The sequence below is a fragment of the Aethina tumida genome, chromosome 1 (assembly GCF_024364675.1).
Source record: "Aethina tumida isolate Nest 87 chromosome 1, icAetTumi1.1, whole genome shotgun sequence".
Lineage (NCBI taxonomy): Eukaryota > Metazoa > Arthropoda > Insecta > Coleoptera > Nitidulidae > Aethina > Aethina tumida.
The window spans coordinates 46514331-46531878 of NC_065435.1; the positions used below are offsets into that span (position 1 = coordinate 46514331).

Genomic DNA, 17548 nt, shown 5'->3' on the forward strand with positions numbered 1-17548 from the left:
CAAAATTAACGAACTTATATACAAATCTAATTATATTTTTATTTTACTTTAAATTTGAAACTTTCAACTCAAATTTTTATACTTTGTTTCAAAAAATATATATTCAGCACGAATATGCATTTATATAAATGTATTTATTATTTTCTTTCTTGAAATTTTGATTTTTCTAATTCAATCATTTTGTAATTAGAAAAATTAATTAAACTAAAATAATTTATAAACAGTCAAAAATAACGAATTTATATACAAATCTGGATATATATTTATTTTATTTCAAATTTTGGAACTTCCAACTTAAATTTTTATCCTTCGTTTCAAAAAATATATATTCAGCATGAATATACATTTTTATCTTTCTTGAAATTTTGAATTTTCTAATTCAATTATTTTGTAATTAGAAAATTCCAGTGTTTATAAACTAAAATTATTTATAAACACTAAAATTTTTATTTTATAACATTTATTTATTTTTGAACATTCAACTAAAATTTTTATAATTTGTTTCAAAAACATATATACCTATGTATTTATTCCTATCTTTCTTGAAATTTTCTATTTATAAATTTTCTAAAATTATTTATAAACAGTCAAAATTAACGAATTTATATACAAAACTGAATATCTTTATATTTTTCTATTTTGGTGTAATTTTTCACCCATTTTTTTTTTTTTTTTTTTTGAAAAATATATATTCAAGTCAATTTTAGAACAAATTTATACGAAATTTTTTTAAAATAAACTCAAGAAGGCTTTTATTAAAATATCAAAATTATAATGAACATTAAAATATTTATAAAACTTAACAAAATTTAATTTCTCGTCAAAAAGATATAAAGATCTGAATCGAGGCCTTTTTCACGAGAAATCTAGAATTATAATTAGAAAATCATCTAATTAAATGGAACCAAATATCAGAAAGTGCTTTATAAAACACTTGCAATCATCTAAAAATATTTAAATAAGTGCTTTCTGACGTTTAGTCCATTATAACATTAATAAATCCGTTTCCAGTAATAAATCCACTAATAACTAATATCATGAATCCGCAGCTGGTAATTTACTAACCTTAATCCTCGCAATTCGCCAAACCTCAATTAATCCCACACAACAAACAACCGTCATTAATAGGAAATCGCTTATTTTCTCAAAATGCGGGGATAGAATTGAGCGTGATCTCGATGTGTATTAAAATAGGCGCGTTTCACTTACCAATTCAATTGTGCAGCGTTAAGAATGTTAATCCATTGTTAACCGCGGCGTTCTCATCAAACGTTACTTTCGTTTTCTGCATCTTCCAATTATATCAAAACTCGCAGGCCATTAAATTCGAAGTAGCAATAATTAATAAGGCACACAATTAACAACAGTACTATAAATCATCTCATCCATGGCTTCATAAGCTTCCTATTCATGATCAGGCGGGCGAACAGGAACGTATCGAAGACGTTTTCTGCGAATCGTTCCTCTATTGTTTCGGTGTACGAACGAGAGAGATGAAGAAAGGAGGTACAGTTAGATTGCAAATTGCAGAAAGAAAGCACCACGATTCGAGATATGAGGCAGATTCGAACGTACGATAAACTTTAATGAAGGGTATTTTTTACTCGGCTCGTGAATCTCCGCACACATAAGCTCAATTTTTTAGCTAATTTAATTAACGGAATCATTGGTTACCTCATCGTACAATTGTTTTTAGCACATGATGGTACAAATCTACGATTTATTCCATTCCAAATCTGGCTGTGCCAATAACACACAAAATCAATTGATCGCAAAACGGTTGATTGTCACAAACGGATAATTCAGGTTGATAAACAAGCACGGCCATAAACTACACAGGCTCCTAATCTAAAACACTAAACAAAGTAAAGGGAAAGCCTGACCGCCACTAATCTAAATCAATATTTATCTGTATCCATTACCGGAAATTGACGCAGCCTCCGGCATATCATCTACTTACACATTCCGATCGTCATCGCGTTAAATCAGATATTATCTTAACACATGTACAAGATACTGTCACACCTAATATTTATTGACCTGGAACTGTGGACGGCAACAGTACCGAGCACTTCAAAGACTGCTATTAGACTTATCTCTCCGTGTAATTTGCATTTAATAGTGGTGTATGAATTGTTTTCTACAGCTATTGTTTCCGAAGGAGTGTTTGTTTTGTTCACATTTTTTCCTTCCCCGAAGATATATCTCGGCCTGGGTTTGTGCAATGAATACAAATCGATGTGTTATTTACGAAAATCCACTTCGAGATGTGATTTCCTTCGAAAACAAAATGGCACAATAATATTTTTTATAATCCGTAACACAAATTGGAACGTTAAGTGCTCACGTTTTAATTTGCCTGTCCATAAAACTTGCACTAACTTTAACACTTGCATATCAAACTAACAATTGGTCGTAACAGCTCATTAGTACTGGAAATAATCATTATTTACGCCAAACATAGTCGCGTATAAATCAAATCTATAATAAAACATTTGTGCAAGAAAATCAGTAATAAATGCACAATAATCAACAAAAAAGATCCGCAGGATGGTATGCGCAGTATATCATTCTTTGCCAGTAAACGCCATTAAATGGCATTAAGTCCATAATAAATATTGTACTATAAATGTCAAATGTATGCCCCATTATAACTTATTGTCCCATGTAACTGGAAAATTTACAGTTTTATTGCATTTTTCTTTTCTGTGTCGGCTAATCAACATTTTTATTCAGCAATAAAATAATATCAGGTGTTGGCTTTTGCTTGTGCGTTTATCTTGAATGACGAAAGGGCTTAATCGAATCGACACAGATGTAAAATCCAGCTTTTTGTGTGCCAGCACGAAAAGTTAAAATATAAAACATTTAAATGTAAATTTTAACAACTCGTCCGGTTGCTTAATTAAATTTTCTTTGCTTTAATCGTTATAAATAAAATTGTGCCGTATACACTTAATATTTATTGAAAAAATTATTTTAAGAGCGACTTTACAACTCAATTTCTACATTCCAAATGAAACAGTGAATATAAATGTTGAAATAAACAGACATTAAATTTAACGATGGCATTTCTCATTGAATCAATTTAAACAGCATAATAAAATTGTATTGCAACAATGTAGCTGGAAACGTCAGTGAATTTACGGCACAATGTAGTTTATTTAATATAATTACATGCGTATAATTCGCCTGTTGAAAACAAAATCAAAACATGGATAATATAGTCAACATTTTCTGTAATAAATATAGATCTGATTATCAGTAAACTCCTTATTTGGAAGCGGGACATTATTTTATAATATGTAGATATATTATACCTCACTATAATATTTACTACACTAATGTTATAAATTATGTGAGATAACCGTCGCATGCCGGCAACAATCTCGCAGTAGTTGTCCTATGTGCATATATATACTAATGGGATGATTAAACTGCAAAAATAAAAAGTTGATTAAAATATTCTTGAAAATTCTTCAGCAAAACTTCGTTAAGTTTTTTATGTCAATTCAAAATTTAAAGCTTTATTATTAATAAATTTTAAGATTTCAAATTAACAATTTTTAATAATAACTCAATGATATTAATAATTAACTCAATAATAATTTATAATTAATATTGTCAATATTAATACCAAATTATATTTTTATTTTTTAACTTTTTTACAAATTTGCCTCAAATTTAGTAACAAATTTATTTTATTTATATGTTAATTCTTCACTAATAAAATATAAATAAATTAAATGATTTTTTAACAAAATATTTAAACAATAAAAATGGTCATATTTATCATAATTCCTTTGAGAACATAAAATTTTTTATTTTTAAATTTAATTTTAATATTTATAATTAATATTAAAAATAATAATAATAACTAACTTTATTTTTTATTTTTACAATATTTCCAATATTTTATTCCTAACTAACACTTTTATTTCATTTTTAATTTACTAATACAAACCTAAACAGACAAAATATAAATAAATTAACTGTTCTTCAGTTTTTAATCTTTTACAACCTTTTCAAATATTTTACTTCAAGTAAGTAACAAAGTAACAAAAACACATTAAGTTAAATAGTTAATATTTACACATTTATTTTATTCCATGTGATTGTTTTATACAAGTAAAAATAAATTAAGTGATATTCAAATAGTCATATTTATCATAATTCCTTTGAGAAAATCAAATTTTTCAATTTTAAATTTAACAATTTATAATTAATATTGAAAATAATAAACTGAACTTTTATTTTTACAAATGATATATTTTACAATCATTTCAATATTTTACTTCAAATTTATTTAATAATAAAAATATAATAAATTAAATAGTTAATAATTAACACATTTATTTCATTTTTATGTCAACAGTACTAATGCAAACCTGAACAGATAAAATATAAATAAAATATATGTTCTTCAATTTTCAATATTTTACAACCTTTTCAAATATTTTACTTCAAATTTATCTAGTAACAAAAACACATTAAGTTAAAGAGTTAATATTTACACATTTACTTCCTTTTTATGTCAAATATTTACTTATACAAACCTACATAGATAAATTATAAATAAATTAAATGATGTTTAAACAATAAAAATATTTATCATAATTCCTTTGAGAACACCAAATTTTTCAATTTTAAATATAACCAATAACAAACTATATTTTTCTTTTTTATTTTTTTTTACAAATAAGATCTTTTGCAACATTTTCAATATTTTACTCCTTGTTTAATAACAAAAAGCGTTACATTAAATAAGCAACATTAAGACATTTATTTCATTTTTATGATTTTAACCTACATGTATAAACTACAAATAAATTAAATGATTTTTAAGAAGATAAAATATTTAAATAATAAAATTTATAAAATTTTATTGAGAACATTCAATTTTCTATTTTTTAATGTAACTTCCTGGAATTAATATTGAAATTATTAAGAACAAATTGTATCGTATTTTTTATAAATACTTTTCTCCAAATTTTATATAAACATAAATACATTAACACATTTCATTTTTATGTTAATTGCTTTCTACCATAAACCTACATAGATAAACTACGAATAATTTTTAATTTGATGAATTTTAAACAGACGAATTATTTAAACAATAAAAATGGTCATATTTATCGTAATTTCATTAGGAACATGAAAATTTCCAAGTTTAATTTCACGCTGTTCAATAAACAATCTATTTTTACATTTGTCATCGGCTGCAATTCAAACAAATCGTGTACGGATGGCTTCTAACTGAACACGACTTGGTCACAGTTCACAGATTCTAAGTTCGACAGCCTCATACACTTGAAATATGTATTAAAAATATCGTTAAAAAAAACTGGTACACATTTTATCGTTGCTTGCTCCAGAGTCATATTACTTTTTTCCTAGACTTGTGTATTATTACCTGTGATAACTAGATAATGGCACCACATACTACGGTTTTTTTACACGCTTGTAATAACTTAATAAGAGTATTTGAGCAAGGTCGTTGATTTACCTTTAGTTCATACACTGTTATTTCTGCGTCCACGGAAATATTTTTTCCCTACTGTGTGAATATTTTATATTAAACATTATGTTTTGCGATCTTCCCCAATTATTTATGAACCTGCAACATCGTTATTTATCGTAAATCATGCGAATTATTATGATTAAGTCTTATTTTGAGTTTATCGGGATCCTATGAAACGTTATATTGATAAATATACATGGTGAGGCTGTTGAATGGTTATCGACCTCAAACATTTATGTGAAATATTGTCATGCTGGCTCAGTTGTATCAAGTGGGGCCCAATCAACTATTTTTTGCTAAAGAAGAGTAGGGTTATTCTCTATTTAACGCTATTTACTGGCTAAAATCGAGGGAGTAGTTCGAGAATTATTCTATTGATTTGTAAAAAATTGTATAATTAGTTTATATAAAAGGAATACAGTTACAAAGTTTATTTGAATTATAATTATAATTATAAATTATAAAAACTCCAATTCATCACGTCAACCAAGTATGAAATTAATAGAAATTTCTTTTCTTTCTCCAAAATTCCAAACAATTTAAAACCTATAAATCATAATTACGGAAACAATAAACCCGACGTTAAATGAAGATTTTTAATTGAGTCTTCAGGCCATTCGCCATAATTAAAACTGTGTTACTAAGAAATGGGAACAGCGATCTTCATCTGAAAATTTGATAAATGGCGATCGTCGAGATAACAAGATATAACAAATTGGTCTTCAGATACCCATAAACTTTCAAACAATCGACATGTGGTACTGTGGTGAATAATATCATAATTTACACACCTGTTGCCAAAACAAACACCATAAATGATGGGTGTGAACTGTCCGTCCAAATATATAATTGATTAACAGCAAGTTTAATTGTCGCTTAATGACAGCTTTATTGTATTTGTAAGCCGATAAATGATGGAGTTTAAGTGGATACGTTATAATTAAATTTAATTAATTAAATATATTCATTTAATTTAGCGCTGGCTGGCGGAATAATTAACTTAATGGATGCACTAATGTAATTTAGATTTGTACCTCGAAATAGTTGTTATACAGTTACAGTAAATGTAAGTCGACGTTTATGCGTGTGTTTTTTCTTATTAGACAATTAGAAATACTTGGAATCCTTCGCCATTTTTTGAAACGGCAATGAATAGAGCTGAGCTTGAAATTAATATGGGTTTAATTGACATGTAACACACTTCGGATAATATAATCATAATAAACCAATTCAATTTAAATAACTACCACTCCGTATGAAAATTTCTCCAATACATTAAAGAAGAAGCTATCTATCGGCATAATTTGTACGATATTTAAATAACTGGCCTCAAGTGGTTCTCAAAAAACACATTAAATACGCAAGATAACGACGGCTGCTGCACACAAATTACCATACGAGGTAATTTACACTTATGATATTAAATTATCAGGCCCCATTAATTTATACATTACACTCACTCTTCAAGATGGTGAAAAAATTTCGCTACGGTATTCTGCTTAATTTATCTCAGTCCGTTGAATTAACGTCTTAATAATGTTTATTATTGTTTTGTACAGTTATTACGGATACATTTATCGAAACATTTTTGAAAATTTATACATACCAAACTTGAAATAAGGTGCCAAAAGTGGCTACATTTTTTTTGCCTGAATGTCTTCATTTAATGCATCACTGGCAGATGAGTTTCTTTCGATTCACTCACATTAAACAGTGCACATCGTTCAATTTGAAGTAATTATTGAACCGTATTCGCGAAATTATCTGCTGACTCAGACCTCCGAAGGATTCGTTGCTGCACTTCAACAAGCCTCTCTAATTAATTATATGCAAATTTGATATTATTATGTTAGCCAAGATTAAATAATGGTGTAACTTGTTAATAGCGTTCAAACTGTTAATCTTTTTTATAATCCGATTAAACTGGCTCGGTTTTATTCAAATTATGCAGAACATAATTATCGTTGACTTCAATAATTAGCTGGACGAAAGGCAAGTTTATATAAAAAAGAACTTATGCATATGAGAAAAGGTAAGTTATTTGAAATTTGATAATATATAATGAGTTTCTTTATATAGATTTAAGAAGTCAATTAATTGATTAAATATATGGTCTAACTGGATAACTCGAACCATGAGAAAAGTTCGAATCATCAAGATTAAAACTAAAACTACATTTTAAAAATATATGTTTTATATATTTTTAAAATGTTTTAATAATTTTTCTATTATATACAGTTTAAATATGAATGCAAAGTACATGATGAATTTGTAAGCAATTTCTTTGGAAATTCCTGCAATTCTTCCTACAAAATGTAACCCCATTGTGTTACAATATTATCATCCAGGTGAAAAACATGGCATATTTTTGAAAAACTTCTATTTGACTATTTTCCTCTGAGCGTTCATTTTCCTTACTGCCATTTAGAATATTCATCAAAAGTGATTACTTTAAAACAATTGGACATGGCCTCAATTCTAACGTCAGTATTCCATGTTTTGGTCACTTCAACAAGACTTTTAGAAGATTTCTAAAAATTCTGTGACGGTAATGGCATTAAACACTTTACCCAAGTGGTGTCCATTCTTGAAGTTATTGCCAAATCAATTTCAAATTCGATCTAAAGACGACTGTATTAGTAAGTATTCATCCTATCAAAGTAATCTCCAAGTTATTACGTACTAAAGCAAACACATTATTTGAAATGTTTATTGTCTAAAAAAATGTCTGCTTGGATAGTAAATAAAATATTGGATAGTAACGACTAAATATCATTTCTCATACGTACATCTATTTGTTTTACTTAGCAAAAGTTTTATTTGATCCAACGCGTTTCTTTTTGAGTTGTATATAATCCCGCAGGCCGCATAGGTGGATTTAATAGATTTCCAGCTGTTTTCGGCATCTAATCAATCGTCTTTGTTGATAAATCACACGTTAACTTAAATAAATTGCCTTATTAACTCACGTTTGCCACCAGAATCCCGCTTCGCTATCAATAACGTACAGTGAACAGACATTCAAACACTTCGGGGTATAATTGATGGGGACATTTGAATATGCGAAATTGTTTGTTGACATACCATACAAATCAAGTTTAGCCTTTTGTAACAAGACATATTTTTTTCACTTTTGTTTTTGTTCAAAATATTACCGTGTTCGGAGAAATGGTAGGTAAAAAATACCGGTTGATAATTTTTAAATTTAGCAACCAGGAATTATGATGGTGATCCGCTAATGATCGTAGTATTTAGTTCATCCGCTCGCCAAAAAGTGTAATCACAGAGCGTGGACGCCGTAGATCGTACATATCATTTGGCTGATACGTCGAGACAAATTTGAAGTCATGAGGCGCTTTTGTTTTGTGTTTTATGCAGGTGATTCGTAATTGTGTAATTTTACCGCAAACGGTCGGGCTAATTATACAACTCATTACAAATTTTAAAAGTATTTAATTGTTTTAACGACCCGACTCGCCACGATTTTAATGTTGGCGGACAGTTAGTTTGCTCTACTAAATGGTCGGACGGGATAACTGAAAACCTAGCGCGAATGCAACAGAGATTTTTAACTGCAAATCACGAAATAGTATTTATAACAATAAGGAAATTCATTCTGCTCGACAAAACGGGAATTATCTTAAATTAATTATGGCCGTATTCAACTATTATTAACCAGGGAAGGGACGTTATTCGCGGTTCAGGGATTTTACCGTTTAGGAAATGAGCTATAAGGCATGCAATCTAAATTCTAGTATATAAGTGTATCGCTTATATATTCTCATTCAAATACCCTATTAAATTCTAACAACATGTTTATATTTACATTACATTAAGTCACGCCAACTTAAACTATTGTTATTTAGTCTATTAAATATCAATAAATATTTGCTTAACCACCGCAAATTGAGACTTTATAAATTCTAAACTTGAAGGCACCGCACACAATATTCGTTGGAAAAATTCACAGTTATCCAATAAAAATATGTAGTATAATTTACTTCGTGCTTTTAACTAAACAAAAAAAATCCCGTAAACTACAAATAGGAATTTATTCCATTACTTAATTTCGATCTCACGTCATCCATCCACATAGGTACCAATTAGTGAATGATATTCCGACATGAATTTGTCTAGGAGAAAACCACACGCGTAGGTAATAAACTAGTTTCGTGTGTCGGAAGGTTAACCTCAAGAGAAAACAAAATTGATAAAGCAAACGAAGAAGCACCATAAACATAACACAGAAACACAATGAAGAAAGGTCGTCGGAAGAAACGATTACACCGAAGTAGGTGAATAGGTCAGGCAAAATTAGCGGCCAACGGAAAATGAAGGCTGCTTTCGTAACAATTACAAGACGATGGAGATGAGATAAATTGAAGTTTCGATTTATTGGTAATTATTTAAAATGATTTTACCATCGCGTTTCGACGGTGCACTTTAGAAAGTCACTGATGGAATTGCGAGCAATAAAAAAACCTCACGTATGGTAGTGGTCATTATTGTAGCAACTTTTTAAACTTTTCAGCCATAACTCTTTTATTTGGAATAATATTAATTAAGTATTGTTGTTTTATACAGTGTTATAAAAAGTACTATTCTTATTCTATAACATGTTACATATATCTTTCTGATATAATTATAGCAACTTTTTTATTATTAAATCTGTGTTATTTATCTTTGTATAATATGTTTTATAATTGGTCCAGTTCTCTGACATAGACTCGACCATTTTGCGAATATACGACAAGTCTATATTCGTTCAAGCATTCTTGAATTGTTGTGAATTGTAAAAATATTTACAATATCGGACAAAATTAAAACGACTGCCTAAAATATTTCAGAAAATGTTTAAAAACTAAATTATAAATCATTTATTTATGCCCGTTACTTTATTTCTCTTAGTTCATTTATGTCTCACACATTTGTCACGTTCAGGATGTCCGCAACTCATATTTTAAGAGATTTTGGAGATAAATCAATTAGTTCGAGGACAATTCAGCGTCGGTTAGTGAAGGCAGGGCTGCCAGGAAGTCGTCCAGCAAAAAAAAACTGTCTTTCAAAGAAGAATCGAGAAGCAAGACTTCTTTTCGCTCATTGGCATCGGAACTGGGCACCAAGAGATTGGAAAAAAGTACTATTTTCTGACGAATCAAAGTTTTATGTTTTCGGATGTGATGGCTCTTCGCCTTAAAAACGGTGGACTTTATCCAAAATATGTTAACAAGAACTATTAAACATGGGAGTCTAATAGAAAACTTGTTGGAGATTGTGGGTAAGAAAATTTGAGCAAATTACATAATAAATAAAGCAAATTTCTTTGAACAAATCAAAAATGTTTGGAAAAATATAAACAAGGAAATAATTTCCAATCTAATCTCGTCTATTCCAAAAAGATGTGAGGATGTTATAGCCAATAAAGAATATTAGACAAAATATTTACCATTTACGTTGGATTTACTTTTTGTTAATTTACTTTCTTCCTTTTTCTGGTTTTATTTTTTCTTATGTCATCGTTAACGTGAGATGTTTCGTCAATGAACAATATAATTTATATATGTATGTTTAGTTCTTAAACAAACAAGCAAACTTAAACAAAAAAAGTCGCTCTGATTTTGTTCGATAGTGTCGAATTTGGTTAAAACGTTTTCTATAGGGTTAATGCCTGAAGACTGAGACAAAACATCAATGGTGTCTTTTAACCAATTCGTCACAATTTTAGAATTATGTTTGATGTTTGTTTCATGTTAAAACACATATATAAAGAGCACTATTTCTTCAATATGTGAAAGCAAATTGTTGTTTAATTAACTAATTGAAACATCCTCACAGCATAATTGAACAGCAACCACGATTCACTGTGGACATAACAAACTTTTTGTATGGTGTTGTTCCTGATGGATGTTTAACATAAGCAGAACCATGACTTGTTTATAAAATAAACTACTTGTTCCCACTGTTCTGTGATCCAGTGGATGTGATCCTAAGTCAAAATTGGATTTTCATATGTTTAGTAGAAGCGTTCACTAATCATCTTCAAACAGTCTTTGAACTAATTTCAGCAAGTCCCATTTTCTCTAGATTGGCTTCAATTTCAGTTGACAATAAGATTGGATTATTGGACAATCGTATTATCCAGTTATTGATTTTTTGAAATCAAACAACTTTTTTCATAGCTACCACTTGGCCAGTTTCTCTAGTTTTTTTAATAAAACGGGAAACAATTGACTTATTTAGCCGTAAACTCTTCTTGTTTCTCACGGTCTTGGTAACGCTGAATTATAATTATTCTTACAGTATCACTTCGACCAATGATTAAATAATTATAATAAGCAATATATACAAATATATATAGTAAAAAATTTAAGTAATTTTTGAGAAGAGTATATTTTTTAATTATCTAAAGGAAGGCGGTTTACAAAATAGTCTTAGAATAAAGTGAATCATCACAATTTTTATTTCAAGCGAGTAAAATATTACTGTAGTTCTTAAGTATGCATAAGGTATAGTGAAAGTGTAATAAAACTATTAACATAATTGAAAGTAAAAATATACATATAAACATAACCTAAACAACAACTAAAAGCACAGTGACATTGTGTAGTAAATCCCTTCTTACCAAATCTAGATTTGTAGGTAGGATCTTCATTTTACAAAACCAACACTTTCTTCAACTGCATGTAGACAACAAAACAGAAATGTTGAGTGAAGTCTATCGCAACAGGATACAATTTTTCTATTAATTAGAAAACGTAGATTTGTAGGTAGGATCTTCATTTTACAAAACAACACTTTCTTCAACTGCATGTAGACAACAGCACAGAAATGTTGAGCAAAGTCTATTGCAACATGATACAATTTTTCTAATAATTAGAAAACGTAGATGATGACTGGACTGTCTGAAGTAAATTGCCTGTGCCCATCTCATTGAATGAAATTTGAAACGTGAGATGGTTAATTGGATATCACCTACACGGCATCTACCCGCACAAGATTTATTATTAACTCATTTATGCTGTACAGGAAATTATATAAAATAAATTAAATCCTAAACTTTAACCTAGGAAGTAATCCAGTGAATGTTGCACATGCACGATATTAATATATCTGATGTGACTTATGACTCCACGCTGGTACACGTATGAAAATAAATTGGAACAATATGTACACTAAACTGTGTTTAATAAGGATTTAATTGTTGGCGTTGGTCGTAAAGAGCATTGACCATCGCACCAACTAAGCAGTACACCGAGAACAAAATTGTTGTTTATCGGTCGTCTGTTACCCAGACAATATCAATCTGACAAGTCATCAGTGATGACTTGTTAGATACATTTTTAGCGGTGTAATTAATTCAAACAGAATCAGATTACTATCGAAATACTTGAGCTAACTGATTATAATGAATTAAGAACCTAGCTAACTGATTTTCTGTTTATGTTTATCGACGGTCAGTAATTAGAGTCATTAACTTTAACAATTAATCAGCTGCCGATTTGAACCGTAAAGCCGTCATGCAAATCTAAATGATCTAAACAGTTTTTTTTTAGTACCGTTGTAAATCGTTTGTGCAGATACACAGTGTATTGTTACCATTAATAGCAAATTCAGGTAGGCACTTTTTTATGAATACCATCGAGGCTTTTTGTAGTCGCGGCGCTGCTCATTCAATGAGCGAGAAATCCGAATTCGATTTAAAAATGTTGCCGGGCGCAATTTGTCGAATTTAATGTGGATGTGTGACAAAGCGGTTCGAGCAAAAAGTTTAATGTCTTGGGACGGTCGTGATAAAAATGAAAATTGTCACATGAGGATATTTCTATTATGGATGATTTCGAGCAACTCAACCATAAGCATAAACGACGGTTGATTTAATGAGGTGTTTTAGTTTAAGTCCGGACCATTTGATGGTTTATACGCAACAATGGTGTCCGTAATAAATTGCAGAAACCAGCTTAGAATAGTGATACTTCCTGGTATTGAGTTTGATCACTTCCAATGTTCTTCGAGTGGATGTAAAATACAATAGGTAATGTGACCGTGACAAACGATCACTTCGGGCAAGTTTCATCCTTAAATATCGCATTAAAGCACTCCATAAACTCAGAAAAAAGCCACCCGTATCTTGAAATCTAAACACAATCTACCAAATATCTGAATATTGTTACCATATATTACGTGCACGAGAATACTGCATTGAGTAAGGAAAGGAGGAAAAAAACGACAAGCAAAAATGCAAAGACGATAACACGACCACCATGTACGGAAGCGTGCTAAGTAGAAATGGTATCTGCCGTGAAATCTGGCCACCGATTCAAAGCAGATCTACTGAGCGGGATGAACGTGCAGGAAAACGAAAAAGAGGAAAAAGTTGCCGGCTTAACTGCAACCAGCACGTTCTCCGCGTCCAACGAGAATATAAAAACATACTGACTGCACGGCGCTTTTTTTGCATTGTTTTATTTTAGGAAATGTGCCTCCTAGATTCAAATAGACTGGCCAAACTGGTCTAGTACGAATTAAAAATGTGTTTAATAGGCAAATGTACGTCGTATCCTAGTTTCATGATAAAAAGAACGGAGACATGACCATGTACAGTGCGAGATAATCTTCTCAATCAAAAACAGTGTGTGCCAAAGCGGTAACGGATCGAGCCATCATTTTTCTACACTTAGAATGGAATTGGTCACATTTGGTACACGTTTCCGAAGAGATGGCGTTCCATTTAAAGCGAAAAAATGATAAGTTAATACGAAGCTTGGCTCGTTGCTTTTGAAATAGAGCTTTAACAAAGTATCGCGTATAAATTTAAAATAAATTTCTTTCGTCGTGTTATGCTACAGACGTGTCTGCTAAATCTCCTCTGACGCGATTCTCCGCAATGCCATGAACTTGGCACTAGAATTTATTTTATAGAATTAAATTCTACAAGTATAAATGAAGCGGTAACTGACTACTAACACGCCGCTCACGTGCAAAAGCCATATCGAATATGTATGTATCTATCTGGATGCGACTACATTGTGTATCTGCTTATTTATTTTTGTACGGATAATGAACGAACCAGGAAACGTTATTAAATTGATAATCACATCCATTTTCATCTTGGTTGCAGAGACTGCATCGGTCAGGAATTCCTCATGTCCCAGAATATGCACCCCTCACGGCTTCGGAGACCCAGTCTGCGGATCTGACGGCATCATTTACGCCAACATTTGCGAACTGAAGAAGAAGACCTGCGGAAAAGGTAACAATTATAAAATATCTAACGTCGAAATGCTAATTCAAACCGTCCAGGCATCTCATTGTCGTCGGACCCCAAACTATGCAAGAGGCACGGCGGCTCCAAGTGCGAGCACAAATGCGGCAGCGAGAAGGACCCAGTTTGCGGAACAGACGGAAGGACCTACCTCAATAGGTGCATGCTACAAGTGGAGATATGCAGGTAATTAATCGTCATCCCCGACATTATTCGCTTCCTAAACGTGATTTACGTCGACACAGATTAGACATTGGATTGTCGCATCTCGGTCCATGCAACAACATCAGCGCTCACCGCGAGAACTGTCCCGTCGATTGTAAGCAGGCCCCTCAAGACGGACCTGTGTGTGGAAGCGACGGAAACGTATACAAAAATACATGCCAGATGAAATTACTGACTTGCGGGTAAGTCGATTCACACATGCAAATGAATGTAATGTACACGACTGTTCACACCTATTCCAACACATGTATCGAGATTAGAAAACTTTGATAATGGGGTTAGCGTGTAGTCGGTAACAAGAGTACACTTCCCAATCAACCTTTTATGCATTTTCTAATTTCTCCTTAATAATTCTGCTATTAATATTTCTGAAATCTCATCTCTCACTGTTTTTATATCGTTTCATTCCATCCTTTAAAAAAATCGGCGGCACCAGTGATAATATTTATTGAATACACCTACGTATGACAATTATTTATATGTAATTTACATCAACGGCGTGTTTTGTAATGAGCCAACGTTGTATAAATTATAATTACTATTCGTTGAACACAGCTTTAATAGAATAATAACAATACTTACTAATAACATGGTTAATTAGGCAGATTAACTACTTAAAGTATAAAAATTGTCCATGTCATAACTTCCTATATTAGTTGTATTAATAGCCTCAGTTATTTTAATAGAATATAAAATCGAATTTTAGGCAAGGTGTCGTAAGAACTAATAAAAAGTATTGCCAGACAACAAGACATTGTAGGGAATCGTGCTGGAGAAACGCCAGACCGGCCTGCGGCTCCGATGGCAAATTGTACACCAACGTTTGCAGAATGAAGTCCAAAAACTGCGGGTGTGTAAACACTGACCCAGATGCTTTGACCGAAACTATTCAATTACATGTATTTTCAGTAAACACGTGTTTGAAGTGCCGATGGCGTATTGCGTGTCCCAGGAAAGGACCTCTCACAGTGCCGGATGTCCATCAGGATGTGCCAACGAAATTGAAAAACCTACTTGCGGTTCGGACGGGTACATTTACAAAAGCGAGTGCGAACTAAAACTGCTGAACTGTGGGTAAGCACACAGTAGCTTCGACACGCCATTCGGATGTGTTAAATTCTTTGTCGTTTCAGTTCCAACCGCCGCGTGACCAGGGTGGACTTCGAGAAATGCAGGAACAGACTGAGCAAATGTCTGAAGATCAAGTGTAACAACGACTTCGATCCCGTCTGTGGCACCGACGCCAGGACTTACACGAATAATTGCCAACTTAACTTGGCCACATGTTTCAAAGGCGTTCAATTTGCCCATGTCGGTAACTGTACCGCGCTGAAAGAACAAGAGCCGTGTCCCGAAGAGTGTAATGAAACCGAAGACGAACCCGTATGTGGATCAGATGGAAATGTATACAAGTACGTCATTTACTATGTCGAGTTGATCTCAAATAATCGTCTATTAAATGTTTACAGATCAGCGTGCCATCTAAAAAAAGAAACTTGCGGACAACTTGTAATACAAGTACCACCTCATCATTGCCGAACCACCGCGTTATGTAACGAAAAATGCTCCAACGACAGAAACTTCGTATGCGGATCGGACAACAAAATCTACAGAAGCGAGTGTGAAATGAAGAGAGATAATTGTGGGTATGTAAATTGCCACCATCCAATTATATCTCTATGACTAATTCGTTATTTATGTACTTGTTTAGAAAACACATCTATGTGGTACCGATGAAGCGCTGCATAGCTGGATTCCTGTTCAGAGGCTGCTCTAAAATATGTCCAACTTACTACGATCCCGTCTGCGGTACCGACAACAAGACATACAGTAACACCTGCTTTTTGGAAATCGAGAACTGCAGGTCAAGATCACTTGTGACCAAAAGAAACATGGGCACATGTGCAGAACCCATCAATGACATACCTAAAAATTATTTGTACTGATTAAAGTATAGTCCAATCTAAGTACTACTCTTCGTTTCGGATTGTAATTGCAAAATTGGAGCGTGATATGTATAGTTATCGACATACTAAGCTTCATAAATGTATTTCATAAGTATCTGTGAGTAAAGGATAGTTCAGTTTATAAATATTATTATGTTATGTTTACTGATTTAGAACAGTAGTAATGTGTCGTTTTCGATGTAGACAAGAAAATTGAAATTACCAAATTCGTTACTAATACTAATAATACGTATTCTTGCCTATACTAGGTGCTAAATTATTGTATTTGTCAATTTAAAATAAGTAATTACACTATTCTATTACACTCCTCCAAACTATTTAAATTTGTGCCAACTGCTGAACTAGTAGTAGTCCACTTCATATTTATTTTAGATATTTTTAAGAATTTCATCTCATATTTCATTTAATCAATTATTATAATAGATGAGCTGTGTTTTGTATTGTTAAGTTATTATATTAAACGACTTGTGTATTTATAATACGAATAAATTATTGTTTAATGTGCAATGTATTTTTATTTTATGCTCTTTTGTCACAATTCTACTTCACATTAACCTTCGGATAAATTTA

At 31.4% G+C, this 17548-nt stretch overlaps 1 protein-coding gene across 2 annotated transcripts in view; it reads left to right on the top strand.

Annotated features, from left to right (window-relative positions):
- LOC109598733 (serine protease inhibitor dipetalogastin) overlaps positions 1-17103 on the top strand; it is a 35898-nt gene extending 18795 nt beyond the window's left edge. Inside the window, exons 1-9 of one of the 2 annotated variants that reach the window (XM_049961413.1) lie at positions 12950-12977; positions 14643-14774; positions 14825-14972; positions 15032-15193; positions 15718-15861; positions 15921-16085; positions 16145-16423; positions 16481-16657; positions 16723-17103. In XM_049961413.1, the coding sequence (XP_049817370.1) occupies positions 12965-12977; positions 14643-14774; positions 14825-14972; positions 15032-15193; positions 15718-15861; positions 15921-16085; positions 16145-16423; positions 16481-16657; positions 16723-16957 (1455 nt within the window). In that variant the 5' untranslated portion in view covers positions 12950-12964 and the 3' untranslated portion in view covers positions 16958-17103. Of the gene's footprint in view, positions 1-12949; positions 12978-14642; positions 14775-14824; positions 14973-15031; positions 15194-15717; positions 15862-15920; positions 16086-16144; positions 16424-16480; positions 16658-16722 lie in introns of those variants that run through there. The other variant, XM_020014651.2, reaches the window with a different exon arrangement.
- The last annotated feature ends 445 nt before the right edge of the window (positions 17104-17548 follow it).